The sequence below is a fragment of the Carlito syrichta genome, unplaced genomic scaffold, assembly GCF_000164805.1.
Source record: "Carlito syrichta isolate Samal-C Ts95f unplaced genomic scaffold, Tarsius_syrichta-2.0.1 Scaffold316362, whole genome shotgun sequence".
NCBI classification, from domain to species: domain Eukaryota; kingdom Metazoa; phylum Chordata; class Mammalia; order Primates; family Tarsiidae; genus Carlito; species Carlito syrichta.
Window position 1 is genome coordinate 217,056 of NW_007260458.1, and position 21,117 is coordinate 238,172.

Consider the following 21,117-nt stretch of genomic DNA (forward strand, 5'->3'; position numbering starts at 1 on the left):
GTTGTTATTCCTCTCTGAAGCAAAAATATGTTATACCAATTTTCTTTTTCCCCATTATCTCATCCCACCTCTCTTTAATTGACTCTTCTCTCTGGCTTACACACAAATTTAACATTGGTTAAATTTGCCAAGGATCTCCCTTTTTTGTCTGATTCAGTGGATGTTTCTTTGATTCCATGTTAGTTCCCTGCTGGTCACATTTCTCAGCTTCTTAAGGTACTTTCCACCCGTATATTCTGTGGCACCACACTCTTCTGGGTTTCTTCCTCTTTCTGTGTCTATTTCCCTTCAGTCTCTTCACCAGCTTCCAGCTTTTCTTCCTCCAATGCATCTGAGTGATGTGTCCCTCTAGGCCGTGGTCCTGGGATCTTGTCTGTCTTCTATTTACATCTTCCCTTGAAGTGAACTTATCTTATCCCAGACTTTGAAGTCTGATAACATTCAAATTTATGTATCTCACCATCTCTGGCTTAGGAAATTTAGACTTATAAATCAAAAAACCACCAACCTGCTTCTTAAGTTCTTACCTTTAAGTTATAATGCTTACCTGAGAAGTCTGGATTAATCCTTACACCTCTGCTTGCAACACTTTCTGGTTCTTTACACAACCAGGTTTAAAGTTTCCTTCAAATGTCACTTTTCAAGGAGCTCTCCCTTGACCATCCTGTCCCATGTGAATTTCTGTCTTTTACCTTACTTTTTTGTTGATTTCATACTTTAACACAATACTAAAATATCTTATTTATATCTTTACATGTCTATTGTTTGTCTACTTATGTTAAAATATAAATCTGCAAAGTAAGAAAGCTTATCTGGCTTTGTTTAGTAGTAGATATTCAGAAACAAGAACAGAGTGTAAAGAATAGTAGGTGCTCAAGAAATGATTCTTAATTATATTTGAAGGCAAAAAAATCCGTAATCCTTGAATTTTGGCTCACTATGGTCATCTGTGGCATAAGCCAGTCTTCATAAAAATTCTGATTAGGATACTGAACCCTAGTGATGAAGATAGTCTTATTGTCAAGCAGATCTAAATTTGCCAAGCCCGTAAGTATGAGTCAACATAAGGGGCATAGCAAAAAAAAAAAAAAGGAAGAAAGAAAGGAAGGAAGGAAGGAAGGAAGGAAGGAAGGAAGGAAGGAAGGAAGGAAATGAATGAAAGAAAGAAAGAAAGAAGAAAAATAGAGACAATAACCTGATCTCAAGGGCAGAAGGTGGGACTACAGAAGTAGGTATCACAACTCACTAGGACTTCTCCTATGCTGCTTTCAAGACAGGGTTCTCAGACATTCTATTTTCCTGGAAGATAGAATAAATTGGCAGGAAGTGGGAAAGTATACTGCTCCTTAGAACATATTTAACTGCTGCTGAGATCACCAGAATTAGTTACGCATCACCACATTTTCAGAATGAACGAGTAGTGAGATGGGTCAGTTACTGCCTTTTATACTTTTGAATCCATTCTCCTCTCCTCATGCTCCTTTCCATCAAGGTAAATAGTCTAGAGTTAAGATTCCCGGAGGAAATGACATCTAAACTGTAACCCATGGGATCAATAGAAGCTTCCAGATAAGGCTTGTGGGGTTGATGGGATTTGAAGTAGAAACCTTGAAATAGAGTTTCTGTGATCTACTTAAATAATCTGCAGTAAAGCTTTAGCACTAGAAACTTTTGTAAAAGTCTTGGTCTAAATCTCTGGGCTTTGGAGATTAGCTCTTCACTGACTTCTATAAATCATAAATTGGTTCACTAAAAAAGTTATATGTGGGATAATTTTTGGTATTTTGTCTTTATGGCACTATGTGTAATGAATCATTTTTTCTTCTTTTACATCACTCTGAAAATACATTGAAAGTTACATAAGCAAACCTTTGACTTCCTCTGATTTTTAAAAAGTGGATTAACTTGGTTTCAATTTTCAGTAATCATCTCAGAAAATACCCATATAAACTAATTATGTCAAAGTAGATTTTCTTCCTGGAAAAATCCCTGTGTTTTCTTTTTTTTAAATCGAAATTGGGTACTTAGAGAAACAATATAAAGGAATATGAGAAAATAAGACTTTTTTCCCCAAAATAGAAAAGTATTGCCAATCTTCAAGAAAAATATCTGTTAAGAATGTACTTAGAGAACCAAGATTATATCAAATTATAAACTACTAAAGGCAGCAGAACTACTAGCCAACTCTAGAACTGTGGTGTGAGTTAGGGTTGTCTGATTCTATTTTCCTGATCTTCAAGGTCCTCCTTGTCATTTCCTGATCTCATTTCCAGGTTGTGATGATGTCTGTGCAACTCCCCTGGAAGAAATCAATTGCAAGGCCATGGCTGGTATCTCTTGGTTCTGACCCATGTACCTTTTGTTGATTTTAATTATACTCTTCCCTATAATAATTTATAACTGTAAGCACGGAACTTTCCTGAGTCTGGGTCTCATTATAGTGAATCATTTAATCTGAGGGTGGTCTAAAGAACTCTTGATCCCAGTTAGCCCTCAAAACTGGATTGACTAGAATGACTCTGACTCATGGAAACGTGGCAAAGCATAAGTCAGGAAAGGAAGGTTGGGTGGTGATTATAGGATGGTCTCATGGTGTCCTAATTGTATAGGGTCTATGTCTTCTTGACTGATAATCTTTGGATAACATCAAACAGAATAATTGTTTCAACCAACAGGGAGAGCTGAAGTAAATCTAGCCAGTCTTGGAAATATTAGATTGACTTGATATAAAATACAGAATGCTGAAAGCTCTTAAATTGCTTTTTTTTTTTTTTGACAAATCTGTGTGAGTCATTCTGTGAAACACAGAGAAAAATGTTCTTTGGTACAGTTGTCCAGAAGCTATGACACATGAGATGACAGATCTATATGAGACCACAGATTTGCCTGAGTTACCCTATAAACCATAGAAGGAGAAATTCAATTTTTGACACAGTTTCACAGATAGTGTGAGATGTGAGGTCTTAGAGAAGGATACTGCACTAGAAGAGTACCCTTTCTTCTGCTGTCCTTCAAACCACCTTACAGATACCTTTGCCTGGTGTCTATAATCCAAACTATCTATTACCATTGACCCTTGGAGAGCTAATGGAATTGTCACATTGAAAACCATCATACATGCATCATCCTATTGTTATTATAAGAGATGCTTAATTAGCATATTCTACATCTGAACATGCTCTGAGAGAATGTACAGAAAAACAAGTAAGCACTTCTATCCTCAAATAAACTTTACCCTTTCATTTAGAACAAGTAGTATAACCCAATAAATTGCCCCTGGTACAAGATTATATTTATTACCTGCAAGCTCTGTCTCACTATTTTAACAAGTAGTTTATGACGTTCTTCCAGAATCTGGGTACAACAGGTAACTTGGATCCGGATTTCAAGAAACCTGAAATGTTTGGGCCTTTTTTTTTTTTTTGAGTTGGAATCTCACTCTTCACCCAGTCTGGAATGCAGTGGCCACTCCCGGCCACCGCAGCCTTGACTTTCTGGGCTCTGACCATCCTTCTGCCTCAGCCTTCCAAGTAGCTGGAACTACAGGCGTGCACTACCACGCCCGGCTAATTTTTTTGATTTATTGTAGAGATGAGGTCTCGCTGCCCAGGCGGGTCTCGAAGCCGGGGGCTCAGTCAATCCACTCACCTCAGCCTCCCAAAGCACGGGATTACAGGCTGAGCCACCGAGCCTGGCTATGTTTGGGCCTTTTTAATTACATAGCTTTCTAGCAAATGGCCAGAGTTTCCTTTGAAGAAGAACTAGAGAAATCATTATTATTTATTCTCGTCCTGGAGTTGCGATGACCTTTTTCCTGGAATCCCATTCTCCCTTCCAGCTGATAAATTAGAATCTGAAATTAGCTCAGATTAGGGCTATTGTGAAACACTTTTTGGTACCACCTCTCAACTGCCTAATAAACATCCTCGATTTCATTTGATTGCTTTCTCCTCATCTGATTTGACCTTACGGATGACATAGTCTATTGAGCATCTTCAGTTTTCTCTCTGGTTAGTCCTGTTTGCCACTCATTATTATCACTGAATCTACTGAGATTCTAATGATTAAGGACCACACCAGGCCTTCATCTGTCAGAGTCTGTCATCCCCTGTTATGGGTTTAGATCTGAAAGCACATTGTCCTCTCTGTCTGGGCCTACCACAGAAACCAACACTGAATCTACAAGGATGGCAGCATCCCTCTCCCCAGTGTTTAATCTAATGTTTGCAGTAATTTATGCTTCTAACACCTCAAAACTGTAATTCAGAGATAGAAAGTAATAACTTCACTAGCTGAGACCTCAAAGGTCACAGAAAAGCTCATCCCTTTATTTTGAAACAAATACAGGGAATTTAAAAAAAAAAGGCCAAAAGGAAAACAAGAATCAGATGCAAGTTTTATGCATTTTAATAATCAGATTTTAATTTCAGATCCTTTGTTGGGTTGGTTGATGTAATTCCTAGAAGCAATAACAATTTCATCATCAAATTGTCAATTTCACATTCCTTTTACTATTCTCATTATTAGCATAATACCTTACATTTTCTTACCTATTTCTAAATAGGTAAAATAATTTTTTTGTTTTTTTACAATGTTTAAAAGATAGAGCATGTAACCAAATGTATGCATCCCTTCAATTCCTGATTCCACCTGGTTATCTCCAGAAGGAGTCAAAAATAGCAGATTTTCATAAATCTTTTCAGATATATTTTATGTGTATATTTGCATGCTTTCACACAATAATCGTGTTTTTGCTCGGAGATCAATTTACATGACTTTGCCTTCTCTTCTTTTTTCACTTTATAATGTTTATCGAAGATATTCCATACTAGTACAAGTAGAGTTCTCCTGTCAGTTTTTCTACTGGTTAAATAATATTCCAGTAAATGCACATATTAACATGTATGTTACCAATCTTATGCGGAAGACAATCTAGTACTTTCCAATATTTTGCCATTAAAAGCAATGCCTAAATTGATATCTTAAATATACATAATTTTGCAAACTTATACTTCCTAAAGATGCTTATGGTTTTTCAAAGTGTGCACGCATTTGTTCAGTTTCATGTGGGCCAGGCACTGATACATGCTAGTAATCATTTTTATTGTTTAAATCTTTGGTAAATTAAAATAAGATAACACCAAACATACATCAATGCATATATTCATATTTGTAAATTTCTTAAAAGAGCAGCTAATTCTTTTAAACTATAAACTCCAAACTTTGAAAACATAAAAGCTAAGAGAGCAGGAACAAACACTGAAAGTAACTCCAAGATAAATTTCTCCAAATTATATTTAATTTCAGAAGTATCATTTTTTGTATCCTCAATCTTCTTTTTCCAGTGATTTATTTCTCTATTCATCTCCTTAGATTTCTTCCTAAAACCTTCCTCAAGCAAATCCTTTTGGACCTAAAAGAAAAATTAAGAAAGAAAGTAAATACTTGAACTCATTCTTACAAGTTATATTTTATATTTAAGAATTTTATAAACTGTCTTTCTTTTATACCTAAAAATATTATCTCAATTATCAGAAGACATTTTTGCAGCAAAGAATAAGATCTGGGCTGGACCTAGACATTGTGAGGAAGCACAGTTTACAACTTTACACTATTCTCCCATCATTATGGTTTTGCTAGGATGCTAACCCAGGAATGAGGACAAAAGCTATATGTTCCTGCCCAAAAATTGCCAGCTGGGAGGCAGCCATTTGTCTGATTACATACATTCTCGGTTCCACTTAGTGGAATGGTCAGAGCAAAACAGTGAGGAGAAGCCACTCTAAGCCTGCACTGGGCTCCAGACACTTGCCACTGATTCCCAAGATCCAGAGACTTTGGTAAGTGCTGAAAAGGGAGCTATGGACCACATTGGTGGCAGGAACAGCAGCCAACAGAGAAAATGAGCAGACTCTCTAAAGCCTGGGCTGAGAAGTGCTCCAGGGCAACCTCTCCAGAACAACAGAGCCGCATCTTGGCACTGACCTCTCTTTTGCATGGGGCTGCTCTTTGAGACCTCAAAGAACATTGCCCCCAGTGCACAAAGCCCTGACAGGTAATGGGAGATGCAGAACCCCAGATGATCCATTCTCCAGTCTGAGCCAGCTGCTGGCCAAGAGATACAGACAGCAGAACTGTCCGAGAAGGAGGCTGGTGAGTGCATGATTCCCCTTGCCCCTAGCAATAAATGAAAGAGATTGGAGGGCAGGGCAGAGACAGGAGGCCCCATTCCCCTTCTGTGAACAGTTCAACCCTGGAAACTGTGACAACATTGGGAGAGGAGGTGGATAACATCACAAGAGACACTGAGTAAACTTATTTTAACCCCCCTCCCACAAATAGGTGTCTGATGGCTACCAATTGCAGGAAGTAGGGGGTGAAGATTCTAACACCTTAAGTTCCAACATTGACTAGAGAACATGCAGTAACAGCCCTGCAGTTGCAGAATCTGTCAAAAGAGACATACTAAAGCTGAGGATACTTTACCAACAATTTTGGGGGGAAAGGGTTATCAGTTTGTTTGATTATCTTATTTGCTTGCTTTGTTGGTTGGTTGTTTTTTTCTTTTCTTTCTTCCTTCTACGTTTCTCTCCTTCCTTGTTCTTTCTCTGTTTTTTCTTTCTTCTTTTTCTTTCTCCTTTTTTCCCTTTTTTCTCTCCTTCTTCCCACTTTTTTCCCTCTTATATCCTGTCTTGGACTCAAGGGCAATGCAAGCATACCCACTGTTTGGCTATTGTGCAGAGAGAGAGACCAAGTCCCAGCTGAACCACTCACCAGATAGCAAACATTATGACCTGCCAATAGGTTCTGAATCCTTATGGCCCCTTGCTCATTCCTTAGTCAGTGCTCAAAGATGTAAACAGACAGCATAAATCCCACCTCCAGCTCTCCTTCATAATTGAACATAGAGCCCCAGCTCAAAGAAAGACAAAAGGTAGAGCAAATATCAGAAGTGACTGCGTTTTCATGTTCTACTGAGAAAGACAGTACTTTGGCAAATGAAGAAAACCTAACAATAACCTGCCAGTAACCATCAGAGCCCCAGCAAAGATGAAGTGCTAGAAAGAACAGCTACTGGGGCATAAACAATGGCTATCTCCCAGAATAATAGTACCCAGAAGGTACTTATGGAGATCAGTGAATCATTGGACAGAATGAATAAAAATCAAGGAATGCAAAGGCTAAAACTAAATGAAATTGCAAACAGAGCTGATCAAATGCAAGAAAGCATACTTAGAAATAACTCCATCCAAGAAATAGATGACAAACTGACAAGCATGGGAAGCAGAATTGACCACGGAGAAGAAAGAATCTCAAAGCTGGAAGACCAAAATATGGGATTAACCCATTCTATTTAAAAAAGAAGGGGAAAAACTTAAGAAAAAAGAAGAAACTTTCCAAGAAATATGTAATTTTATCAAGAAACCAAACCTACGTCTGATCGGATACCTGAAATAGAAGAGAAATTGAAAACACCATGGAACAAACATTCCATGAGATCATTCAAGAAAACTTCCCTCATCTGGCCAGAGAGACACTACACAAGCACGAGAGATTCAGAGAACCCCTGCAAGACATCTTATGAAAAGACCAACCCCTAGACACATAATAATTCACCTACACGCAAAGTAGGTATCAGACAAAATGTCCTAAAAGCAGCAAGGAAAAATGTCAGACTACCTACCAGGGCACACCAATCAGAACTGCTGCAGACTTATCTGCAGAAACACTATAGACCAGAAGGATTTGGACACCAATCTTAAAAGTTCTCAAAAATAAACAATTTAGACCAAGAAGTTCCTACCCAGCCAAGTTAAGCTTTGTCAGCAATGGAGAATTAAAATTCTTCCCCAACACTAATCCCTAAGAGAATATTCTGCTTCCCGAACAGCTCTACAGGAGGTATTTAAAAAGGTGCTGTGCACAGAAGAAAAAAGAAACAAAAGGAAGACAATCTTCTTCACAAGATCACAAACACAGAAGCAGCAGAACACACAGAATACTCACAAAAATGAAAACACACACCTATATGAACACAAAAGTTGAACAAAAATGAAACAGCCTAATAAGAGCATTATGACAGGAACAAACTCTCACATTTTAAGAATCAGCCTGAGTATGAATGGACTAAATGCACCACTGAAAAGACAATAGAATGAGAAACTGGATAAAAACACCTAACCCAATAATTTGCTACCTACTGGAAACTCATCTCACTACAGGACGCCTACAGACTCAAAGATAGCAAATGGAAAACAAGCATTCAGGCGAATGAGTCACAAAACTAGGAGTCATGATCTTAATATCAGACAGAGCAAACTTTGAGCTATCAAAAATGTAAAAAGATATGAAAAGACATTACATAATGATTAAAGTTTTTTCAATCAACAAGAAATATCCGTCCTAAACATATATGCACTCAAAACAGGTGCACCAGTTTTTATAAAGCAACCATTAAGTAAACTAAAAGAAATACATTGACTCTATCATTGTTATCATTGTTATAGTTGGGGACTTAAATACCCTACTAACAACCCAAGATAGATTGTCGAGGCAAAAAATCAACAAGGAGATCCAGAATCTCTACTTGATGCTCGACTAAATGGACTTAGTGTAGATACCAACAGAACATTCCACCCAATAACCACAGAATGTACAATCTACTCATCACCACATGGAATGTGCTCCACACACTGGGCCATAAAATCCAGCATAAACAAATTTCACAAGATCAAAATACTGCCATGTACCTTCTCAGATCACAGTGCAATAAAAATTAATATTACCACCAGCAAAATTTCCCCCAAGCCCACAAAGACATGGATTTTAAACAACATGATTGGAACAACTCCTGGGTCAACACAGAAATTAAAAGTTTCTGGAAACAAATGAAAACAAAGAAATATCTTGACAAGACTTCTGAGATGCCATGAAAACAATACTAAGAGAGGGATTTTTATTTCTATGAACGCACATAAAGAAAATAGAAAGAAAACAAGTTAGCAGCCAAACAGGTCGCCAATGGAAGTTGAAAAGACAAGACCACCGAAACCCTAACTTCACCAGAAGTATCCAGATCACCAAAGCAAAAGCCCAAATACCAGACTTAAAAGACAAAACTATCATGGAAAAAAATTCGACAAAACAAAAAGCTGGTTCTTTGAAAGGATAAAAAAGATTGATGGACCCCCTAGCCAGATTGACCAAGAAGAAAAAATAAAAAGAACAAATACAAACACTCAGAGATGCAAAAGATTGAGGCAAAACTGACTCAGAAAAAATACAAAAGAATATCAAATATTACTATGCTCACCTGTATGGAAATAAATTGGGTACCCTAAATGGAATGGAGTACTTTCTGACATCCCACAAACTCCCCAGGTAGAAACAAGAAGAAATTCTGATTCTAAATAGACTAATAGCAATCCAGGATATTGACTCTATCATCAGAAAAGTACCTACAAAAAAAAAAAAAGCCCCAGACAAGACAGACTTCCAGGATAATTCTGCAAAACATACAAGAAGGAGCTGAAATCAAACCTACTGAAAGTATTCCAGGCAATCAAGAAAGATGAACAAATTCTCCCCAAATCGTTTTATGAAGTTAGCATCACACTGATACCCAAACCAGGGAAAGAGACAACAATGAAACAGAACTACAGGAAATTTCCCTGATGAACATAGATGCAAAAATTCTCAACAAGATTTTAGTAAACCGGATCCAAAAACACATCTCAAAAATCTCCACCATGACCAAGCAGACTTCATTCCTAGGATGCAGGGCTGGTTCAACATCTGCAAAGCCATAAATGTAATTAAATTTATCAACAGATGTAAAAACAAGAACCGCATGATTGTATCATTAGATGTGGAAAAAGCTTTTGATAAAATCCAGCAACCCTTTTTGAAAAACCCTTGAACACCTGGGAATAGATAGAACATATCTCAAAATAGTAAAAGCCATCTATGATAAATCCAAAGCCAACATATTATCTAATGGTCAGAAATTAAGCATTGCCCCTGAAAACCGGAGCAAGACAAGGCTGCCTACTCTTACCCCTCGTATTCAACATATTGTTTGAAGTCCTAGCTAGAGCAACCAGACAAGAGAAAGAAATCAGGGGCATCCAAATAGGAAAAGAGGAAGTTATCTGTCTTTGCTGATGATGTGATCTCCCTTGAAAATCCAAGAGAATCTGTCAAAAACCTTCTTGTACTGATAAAGGAATTTGGCAAAGTCTCAGGGTAAAAAGAGAGTCATATTCTCATTGGAATAACTGTTTTTATCAAACTCTGATGACATCTTTTAAAATCTAACTCTATTCATATTCTCCCCAAACTCCTAGGGGCCTAGGGGCCATAGTCAAACCAAACTCTCCAACATCTAAGTTTGGAGCAGAATTCAAAGTCTTCTTTAGACAAATAATAAAAGGATTCAGGTCTTAACTGAATCTCAAGCTGTAAATTGTGATAGTGTTTCATTTCACGTCTTGCTCTTACACTGGCCAGCACTTCCTGAGGTACCAGTGAAAGGCCCAAAATGCCAACAGATGCCATCATCAGAATTACCTTCAGCTTATGCTCCAAAACACTATTCTGCTCCCTCAGTAGTTTTTCTCTTTCCATCTCTAGCTTCTTTTTCAGTTGGGCTATGTTATCCATTAAAATTCTTTCTTGAGCCTTCATCTCTTGCTGCTGCTCCTGTAGCTTCAGTTCTAAAAGTTCCTGGTTCTTCTCAGCTGCTTCCTTCTTGGTCCACTCCTCTGCACCATGAAGGATTTAGAAAGGGAAGAAAATAACAGATGAAGATTAATCTCTCTTTTGAGCTCAGAGACTACAACCAAGTCTTGGAGGATGTGTGGGATATTATAGCTTTCACCCAGGTCCACCTCATCAAGAGCACATTTCGTAACGTGATGGAAAGACCCTGTCTGTCTTGCTGACGCGGAAAAATCACAGCTTTTCCTGATATTTTCACATTGAGCAGAGTGTATGTTTCTCAGAAGGAGAGGAAGCTCCTTGTTTGGAGGAGGTCTTCCTGTTGAAACTGTCAGAGATCATTGTAAGAACCTTCCCAAACCACTGTGAGCAAAGTCCTGCCCCATACCTGCTATGGCCTTCTCCCCATCAGTGAGGGCTTTATCTGACTGCAGGATGAAGTTCTCTGTTGCTGCTTGTGACTGCTGGAAGCTCTGGAACACCTCTTTTGCCTGTGGAAACAAGAAGAAACAAGGAAAATAGGTTTCTTTGTCCATGTGATTTTTGCTTTATGTTTAGAATTCTACAGTGACTCCCTATAAATGTGCAAGCATCTTAATAGGATGAGAGCCCCTCCTCATCTCCTGCTTCTTGTCTCCCTCTTGTCTCTCTCTCCCAGTATTTCTTTCCTTCACTTGTTCTGGGTTCCAGGCAGCTCAAACTATTTGCAGCAGTCGAAAACGCACAATCTCTGAGACTTTTTGTTTGCCTTCCAGGGTGATAGTCTGTTTCTTGCCTATGCTGCTGCCTTCTCCTGCCACTTGTGGGTTGGAATGTTGGGTAGATTCTTTAAATTCAGATCTGTAAAATGTCATAAATAAGAGTAGATGATTTTTTGATCATGAGTTTTTGAAATATCTTTTTAAAATTTTATTTTATTGTCCGGGCACGGTGGCTCAAGGCTGTAATCCCAGAATTCTGGGAGGCCAAAGTGAGGGGATTGCCTGGGTCCATGAGTTAGAGAACACCTTGGGCAATTTGGCAAAACCTCATCTCTACAATAAATTTTAAAAAGTAGACAGGTTTGGTAGTACGGGCCTGTAATTCCGGCTACTTGGAAGGTTGAGGCCAAAGGATCGCTAAGAGCCCAGCAGGTCGACACTGGGGTGGCCATGAGCATGCCACTGCACTCCAACCTGGGCAACTGAGTGAGATTCCAACTCAAAAAAAAAATTATTTTATCATAGATATGTAGGGTAAAAGTCAGGATTAGCTACACAAGTAGGTTGCATGCAGATGATATTTTAAGTCATTTGGAAGTTTAAAGAAAAAGATCTGGGGAAAGAGCTTAACAGGAATCCCATATGCAAAAAGAGTTTGATATAATTGAGTTGTATTATTATTTTTATGTGTATTGCCACCACTTATATAGCCCATCTTCACAAGTTTATAAGTGTTATTACTCTGTGTGTAGTTATCTATTTATTTTATTCTTCCTCATTTTGATCAGCTTTGAAGCAAAGACTCTGACTTATGCTTGGCATGTGAATACTTTTTATTTTGTTTTAACTAAATTTTTTAAAAAGTCATGCTCTTTCTTTAGGAATGAACATTTTTTTCTCAAGAATAAATGGTAAACAGTGAACATTAAAAGCTAAGGCGTCATGCTATCCTTCTGCTCTCTTATTACCCACTACTGGCGCAGAAGACTCCATTCAATCTATTTTATAAACTTCCCCATGCTTCCCTTTTGTCTCACCTTTACTCCTTTCCTGGGCACTTCCCAATAGTCCCGTGCAATCCTCTCCCTTGCTTCCATGTAGAGCTTGTGTCCCCCGGGAACACAGAAAGTTCCTGTTGAAATCTTTTGCATTAGGTCCTTTGAGATCTCGTTGAGCTGATCCTGACAGAATTTAACAGATGACTCTTGATTCTGCCGCAAGAAATCCATCTTCTTACTCGTTATGATTTCCTGCAAGAGAAAAATACAGCAATGTCACTAGAAGACAGTAGCAGAAAAGATAAAATTCCAAGGAATCTGATAGAAGGCTCGATCTACCATAGTCCTCATGAGTAAAGCATTCTTATGGACTAGGAAGTAGAATGAATCCAAATTCACAAAGCTTCATGCATTCACAACCCTGAAAACTCTCTACAAAACTGTGGAAAATATTCTTAACCTTCCTTGGCCTCAAGTTCCTCATCTATGAAATGATGAGATTGCATTCCATAACCTCTATGTTTTCTTGCAGCTGTTGCATTCTGAGGTTCAAAACCACAATGATACAACGAAGAGCAATGTAAGTTGAATAGCGTGCCGAATGAGGGTCTTGTAAGAGAAACATTGGTTCCTGGAAAGGAAGAGAGTGCACAGAAAAAGTGAACAGCTCAGGGATGATTTATAAGCTTCCTGGGTCGGCGTGAAATACCTAGAACTATTCACTTAATGGGGGTATCGATACTGATTTTGGTTTAGTGATCAGAAGCATTTATGAATAACGTGCTAAGATCTGGAGGTTGGCGGGGGGGGGGGGGGGGGGGCGGAAAAGAAGAGAAACAGGCATGTAGTCTTCTGAAACACTATCCCAAATGAGAGTCTAAAATACTTCACCCTTAGTGAGAGGTAAGCCATAGGGGCCATTAAGTAACTCCTAGGCCTTCGTCTGTCAAGGGGAGGGGTCATAAAGAGGCACGACAAAGAAAAATTACCACGAGCTTCCTCTGGAATTCCTGATTTTCATCCTTGAAGGAGCGCTCCATGAAGACTGCAATGGCTTCCTTCTCACAGGCCTCATCCGCGTCCAGCAGCTCCTGGAGCGTGTTTGTGGGGAATGTCACTCGCTGCGCCATCTGCTGGCTGTAGTGGTCGGCGGCCGCCTGCACAGCCGCTGAGCTCTCCAAAAGGGCCAGAGTCGTCACCGCGTTCTCCAAACAAGGTACAGCACCACTGTTGATGGCATCCATGTAGGTCACCACCAGAGACCCTAGCACTAAATAACCAGGAAATTTGGAGGATAAACATAAAATTAGAGCTCAGTAGAGACTAATATTCTGAGACCGCACCTCCAAGGCACATGTGCACAAACATGCATGTGCACACACATACATGCATGGACATATGCACACGTGTGCGCACACCCACATAAACCTGCCATTATCATCATTTTCCTTTTCTCATGGACTCCCCGCTTTTATAGGTCTCCAAGCCATAGTGCTAAAAATTTTAAATATCTACTTTCAATTAACATACTAAGAGAGTATACGGAATATATATTTTTTCATTAAAAAATTAAAAGGAAAATAGATTTGGTGGGTAGAATGATGAGACAAGGTAAATCAAGTTAGACTTTTTTCCTAATTCTGATGCTGCCTATGTATTTTCAGGGACATATGGATGGATGTTTTTTTCTATGCTTCTCTAAACTTACAAAATATTTTTAGTATTCTCCTGCAAAGAATATTGAACATAGAAGACTTCCTCTGAGAAAACAGTATTTTCCTGTTTTTGTACCCATTTAATGAATGGATTATCAACTGAAGTTTTTTCAGATACACAGAACCATAGATATTGGTAACAAAGTTTGCAGTTCTTAAGAGGGACTTATATATAACAATAAGTGAGATAATTTGAAAACATATTCATTTTTTCATGGAGTATGAATGTTTGTGTACACATAGTTCTATATAGAATCTAACAAAAGTGCTGAGAAACCCATTATACAATATATTCAACATACATTTGGTCCCACAGAAATGTGCAGAGGAGACTCACGATTCCCAGTGACAGTGAATCCCCCACTGAGGGTCTTGGTTCTTGCATGAGTAAAAACGTAAAAACAGAAATTATCTGATTGTTCTTTGAATTCAGGATTCAGCTGGCTTTCTGACAACTTCTCAATATTGGCTAAGAGGTTTTTGTCATGTGTGGGTCGGTCAAAGACAAAACACTTCCGTTTAGGAAAGAAATTCCTGATGCACTCCTTGGGCAGATTGGATTTTTGGACATTGGGATTATCATCTGAGGGATAAGAAAAGCAGATAACACAGTGAAAACAGTCTTGGGATAAGGGAGTTAAAGATTGTTTAGCAAGGTGAGTTGTATTTTTATAGTCTTCTATGCTTATAGAATTCCTTAACATAAATATTCAATACTTCTTTGCACATCACCATTGCACCAATGATAGAGCACTGGCAAGAAAGTTGGGAAGACATCTGACCCAAGTGAAAACAAAACCTATGATTGGTATATGTAGACCTGAAAATGGTGCCAAGTATAGAGTAATTGTTTACTAGATGATCAATGAATGAATGGGCTGAATAAATGCAAGGTCAAATGTAAATGTCTGGTCCACTGGATGCCATGTAGAAATTGAACAGTGAGACTAAAAGAAGAGCCACAAATAATAAAGAGATAATAGAGCAATATTAGAAATACCCATGTTGAGACTATAAAAAAGACGTCATAATTATAAAAGAAAACTACATTGATGCTAAAAAAAATTGTTAAGTATTGGCTATTTTTTAAGCTTCCAATATATCTTTTGCATTCTCTGAAGTCTCAACAACCTCTGCAGATTAAATGTGACAAAAATGTAATTTAAGGACAATCACTGTTACTCTATAAACTCTTTGAGGTAATAGAGTATGTATGTTTTGTCAGTGTTTTTCTTCTGCCTGACAGTTTTTCAATACATATTTTGAGAAAGCATAAATAGAAAAATAGAAACAAAAATTAAGTATAACAATAAATACTTCTTATAAGGTATTATTAGATACACACCCATGTAAGGTAAGTAATTAAAATAATTACTTTGAAATTATAGTAACATAAAAATTTCAAATATAATATATTTATAACATATAGTAACATAAAAATTATGTTAGAATTAAGAGAAAGCTATGACAGAAAGAAAATGAATGTTCTGGTAATTATCGGAAATTTTTAAAAGGAATAGATTGACAAGAAGTATGCTTTTTCGGGATTATTTATAATAGAAAGTCATTCTTGTATGATTAAACCATACAGGTGTTAAAAAGTTATATCACTCAATGAGAAAAATGATATCTCTATATTTTTATTGCATATTTTTTATTATTGATTGTGACATATATTTCTTATTAGATAGACTTTTCTTTGCAATTTCATGTCATACAATTGTGTGGTCAATTGGTTAAACACAGAAATACAGAAGGCACAAGAAAGATCTCAAAGATCTGGTGTTTAGGAAGTTTTATCATTCATTGTAATCTGAATGCAGACTAATGTTCAAAGAACAAAGGACTAATGGTCAAAGAACAAAGTTGTTTCTATTAAATTCATTCTACACTAAGTTCTACTCTCTTGAAGTGAACTTAAACTCCAGTTCCTGGAGATTTTCAACCCACCTCCCATTCCTCATTTCTAGTCTCAAATACAGATGAAACTCCAGGAGTGATCCCACCCTGGGCTGAACCACCCCCCACCCAGGCCATGCTCTGATACCTGGAATCAGCTTCAAAGCATTCTCCAAGTATTCATCTTCTGTAATATAGTGACCATTCAACTTCAGCTCCAGGGTGAAATCCCGTACAGTCCAGATAAAATCTGGAAAGAAACTCACAAATTCTGTAGAATCTTCTACTCCTTCAGGTCTTGGGGAGGACTTTGCCTTAATTAATTCAGTGAGCTCTGTCACATAACTACAACTTGGTTAAGGAAAATGAACTGCCTGCCCACAATTCACACATTTCTCTTATGAGAAATATTATGAAAACTCTCTGATTCCCTTCTGCTCCACCAAAGGCAACTAAATGAAAGGAGGAAAAGACTAGCTCTCCATTCCTGTAACCTCAGTGAAACATAGTGATTTGGTTCCTGGAAGGATACTGCAGCTGCTCCAGGGCCTGGTGGTTGATGGTGCCCATGCTGTTGTAGACAAAGGTGCTGCTCAGAAGCACAGCCAGGACAAAGATCCACGAGTCATTCTTAGGGTTACCCTAAAATGCACATTAGAAAAAGCACGTTAGAGTGAAGGACCTAGGAGTGCATTCTTTAGAAATTCACTGATATTTATCTTATCAACCTTTTATTTATGATTTCGGCTAAGGTACTCACTATACATAGAAGTTGGACAAAAATGCAAATAACATATTTGACTGTTACCGTGATATCTCTTATGATCATAAAGCCCTTGCATATAAAAGGATTCTAGTCTTCAAAGGGTTCTATTTTTCCTCAACTGGTTCTCAATTAGGTATTTATGATGGGTGATAGTATTTCCTCATTCAACATGAATTTATTTGCCATGGACATATAAATTAGACCATTGTAAGCATAACCAGGTATTTTAATCACATCCAAATAAATTCAACAAATATTTATGAGAATCTGAACAATGTTTCCCAGTATTCTTTGTTTTAGGAAAGCAATTATTTTTAAGTTGAGATCTCACTCAGTCATCCAGACTGGAGTAGAGTGGCACAATCATGCTCACCACAACCTTCACCTGCTGGGATCAGGTGATCCTTCTGCCTCAGCTTCCTGAGTAGCTGAGACTCCAGGCACATACCACCAAACCGGTTTAATTTTTTTTTCTTTTGTAGATAGGAGGTTTCACTATGTTGTCTAAGCTGGTCTCGTATTCCTGGGCTCAGGCAATCCTCTCAGCCTGCCAAAGTGTTGAAATTACAGGAGTGATCCACCATGCTAGGCCCACAAAAGTAAATTTTAAAATGACAATTGTTTAAAATAGACAATAATCTCAAGATGACTATTTCATAGTAGTGAAAAAGATTCATAGTAATGAATTCAACAAAAATAATAACACTTATAAACTGACTACATCTTATCAATGTATATAAACAGTAGAACTTTTAAATAGTACATGATTGCAATAATATTAAATTAAAATTATGTCTATCAAAGTAGACTTAGAGCAATGAAGTTGGAGAAAGTGTATGTGCTATGAAAGCTTCCTGGAATCATGAACGGAGTTTTAAAGAATTGGCAGAGGCTGGGCTCGGTGGCTCAGCCTATAATCCCAGCACTTTGGGAGACTGAGGTGAGTGGATTGCCTGAGCCCACGGGTTCAAGACCAACCTGGGAAACTCTGCAAGATCTTGTCTCCACAATAAAATAAAAAGTTAGCCAGGCATGGTAGTGTTCGCTTGTACTTCGGGCTACTTGGAAGGCTGAGGCAGAAGGATTGCTGGAGCCTAGCGGCTCGATGCTGGGGTGGCCATGAATGTGCCACTGCACTCCAGCCTGAGCAATGGACTGCGACTCCAACTCAAAAAAAAGAAAAAAAAAGAATTGGCAGAATGTACTTTTGAAGGCATGAAGGAGATTCTGCAGCTAGAAAGACTCACAAAACAAACTCAGAGTGTAGATTTCGGGGATCTTTAAGATGAGAATAGAGTTAATTGGTTTGACTGAGCAGAGAGGAGATGCAGAAAATATGACTGGAAAGGTAGCTCTGGTACAAGGTTGATGAAGGACACTAGCTTCCATGTTAATTTGTTTATGTAAATTATAGAATGTCAAAATTATAGAATAATCCAGAAATTATTTGTACTTTAAACAGTGTGTATAGATGTTACCTTCCGTGACTGTAAACATTGAGATTTAAAAGATTCAGTGTGGGTGGTTTCTTTTGCCTATGCCAGCTCTGGCATGTCTTCCTTTCTTTTTCCCACCTCTTTCTCTAATGAACTTTGTTTTAAAACTTTAAACAAAAAAGGTGCAATATGGTTCTGGAAGGTCCTATATGAGAATTTGGAGGTAGAGGGAATAGCCTGTTCATCCCTTTATTTCCTCCAAACCTTAATTTAAAAAGATAATAATCACTTAGGATTCTTCTTAGATGTAGGACTCGTGAAAAAAAAAACTATTTAGACAGAAGCATATTGCTGTTTGATAGATGGTTTTAAAGTACCTACAAAAATTTCTGTGATATTTTTTAAGAAATATATTTAAACTTCTTTAATTTAATAAAATCACAGCCGGGCTCAGTGGCTCAGCCTGTAATCTCAGCGCTTTGGGAAGCCAAGGTGAGTGGATTGCCTGAGCCCGTGGGTTCGAGCCCCAACTGCGCAACTTGGCAAGACCTCATCTCTACAATAAATTAAAAATTAGCTGGGTGTTGTAGTGTGTGCCTGTAGTTCCAGCTACTTGGAAGGCAGAGGTGGAAGGATAGCCGGAGCCCAGGAGGTCGAGGCTGCAGTGGCCAGAAGCGGCCACTGCACTCCAGTCTGGGTGACAGAGTGAAACTCCAACTCAAATAAATAAATAAAATAAAATAAAATAAAATCACAAAAGAACCTGAACAACCAAAGCTAAGGTAAACAAGAAGAAGAAAACTGGAAGTGTCACACTTCCTGATTTCAAAATATATTTCAAAGCTCCAATAATCAAAATAGTATGGTGCTAACAGAAAAAGAGATTTATAGACCAATAAAACAGAATAAAGAGCTCAGAAATAATTTCATGAATTAACAGTAAACTGATCTTTGACAAGAGTGCCAAGAACATACAATGGAGAAAGCATATTACTTTTAACAAATGGTTCTGGGAAAACTGGATATCCACGTGCACAAGAGCAAAATTTGAACCTTATTATACACCATACACAAAAACCTATTCAGAATTAAAGACTTAAGTGAAAACCAGAAACAGGATTCAGAAATGCCACTACTGTGTATACATTCAAAGCAAATAGAATGAGTATGTCAAAGAGATATCTACACTCCAATGTTTATTGTAGTATTATTCACCATGGCCAAGGCATAGAGTCAACTTAATTTTCCATGAACTTTGAACCACTTTGGATGGACTTAGAGGCTATACACTGAGTGATCTATCGCAAAAACAAATAATCGTGTATCAGATATTATCGCTTGTATGTGGACTTTGAACAACTATGGTAATACTGTTAAAAAGGGATTGGTAGTAGCAGGAAATGCCAGAGGGGGTGGAGGCAGGATTGGTAGTAGTGGGAAACTGCCAGGACGGCAGGGAGGGCACACCTCATCAACCAGAGTACCTGCATAATGAATATTTGGCAGTACATTAATTGGGCATGTTAGTATTATTCTACCTTATTGAAAGTGTATTTTGGGGAAAACAAATTGTGCTTGATTATGTTAGGTAACATTTATTGTGCATTTACTATGTGATAAGCACTGTTCTATAATGGAGACTTCATGCGGGGCTTGGTGGCTCAACCTGTAATCCCAGCACTTTGGGAGACCGAGGTGAGTGGATTGCCTGAGCCCGCAGGTTCAAGACCAGCCCAGGCAACTCTGGGAGTCCTCGTCTCCAAAATAAAATAAAAAATTAGCCGGGCATGGTAGCGTGCACTTGTAGTTCGGGCTACTTGGAAGGCTGAGGCAGAAGTATTGCTGGAGCCCAGGGGGTTGATGCTGTGTTGGCCATGAACATGCCACTGCACTCCAGCCTGGGCAACGGACTGAGACTAAAACTCAAAAAAAAAGGAAAAAAAAAAAAAAGAGAGAATTGTCAGAATGTACATTTGAAGGCATGAAGGTGATTCTGCAGGTAGAAAGACTCGCAAAACAAGATTAGAATGTAGATTTCAGGGATCTTTAAGATGAATAATAGAGTTAATTGGTTTGACTGAGCAGAGAGGAGATGCAGAAAATATGACTGGAAAGGTAGCTCAGGTACAAGGTTGATGAAGGACACTAACTTCCACGTTAATTTGTTTATGCAAATTATAGAATGTCAAAATTATAGAATAATCCAGAAATTATTTGTACTTTAAACAGTGTGTATAGATGTTACTTTCCGTGAATGTAAACATTGAGATTTAAAAGATACAATATGGGTGGTTTCTTTTGTCTATGCCAGCTCTGGCATGACTTCTTTACTTTTTCCCACTTCTTTTTCTAATGAACTTTGTTTTAAAACTTTAAATCAGAAAGTTACAATGTGGTTCTGGAAGATCCTATATGGGAATTTGGAGTTAGAGGGAATAGCCTATTCGTTCCTTTATTTTCTCCAAACTTTAATTTAAAAAAATAAACAATCACTTAGGATTCTTCTTAGAAGTAGAACTCATGACAGAAAACTATTTAGATAGAAGCATATTACTGTTTGATAGATGGCTTTAAAGTATCTATAAAAATTTCTGTGATTTTTTAAAAAGAAATATATCTAAAATTCTTTAATTTAATAACATCACAAAATAACCTGAACAACCAAAGCTAAGGTAAACAAGAAGAAGAAAACTGGAAGTGTCACACTTCCTGATTTCAAGATATATTTCAAAGCTACAATAATCCAAATAGTATGGTGTTAACAGAAAAAGAGATATATAGACCAATAAAACAGAATAAAAAATTCAGAAATAAATTCATGAATTAACAGTAAACTGATCTTTGACAAGAGTGCCAAGAACATACAATGGAGAAAGCATATTA

General features: G+C 37.8%; 1 protein-coding gene across 1 annotated transcript in view; it reads right to left on the reverse strand.

The window, feature by feature from the left end:
* Positions 1 to 5,164: 5,164 nt before the first annotated feature.
* LOC103276752 (guanylate-binding protein 6-like) overlaps positions 5,165 to 21,117 on the reverse strand; it is a 20,546-nt gene continuing 4,593 nt past the window's right edge. The window contains exons 3-10 of the mRNA XM_008074190.2: positions 16,565 to 16,674; positions 16,181 to 16,377; positions 14,471 to 14,716; positions 13,408 to 13,688; positions 12,458 to 12,670; positions 11,108 to 11,210; positions 10,570 to 10,763; positions 5,165 to 5,413 (exon numbers count right to left, since the gene is read on the reverse strand). Of these exons, the coding sequence (XP_008072381.1) occupies positions 5,165 to 5,413; positions 10,570 to 10,763; positions 11,108 to 11,210; positions 12,458 to 12,670; positions 13,408 to 13,688; positions 14,471 to 14,716; positions 16,181 to 16,377; positions 16,565 to 16,674 (1,593 nt within the window). The remainder of the gene's footprint in view (positions 5,414 to 10,569; positions 10,764 to 11,107; positions 11,211 to 12,457; positions 12,671 to 13,407; positions 13,689 to 14,470; positions 14,717 to 16,180; positions 16,378 to 16,564; positions 16,675 to 21,117) is intronic.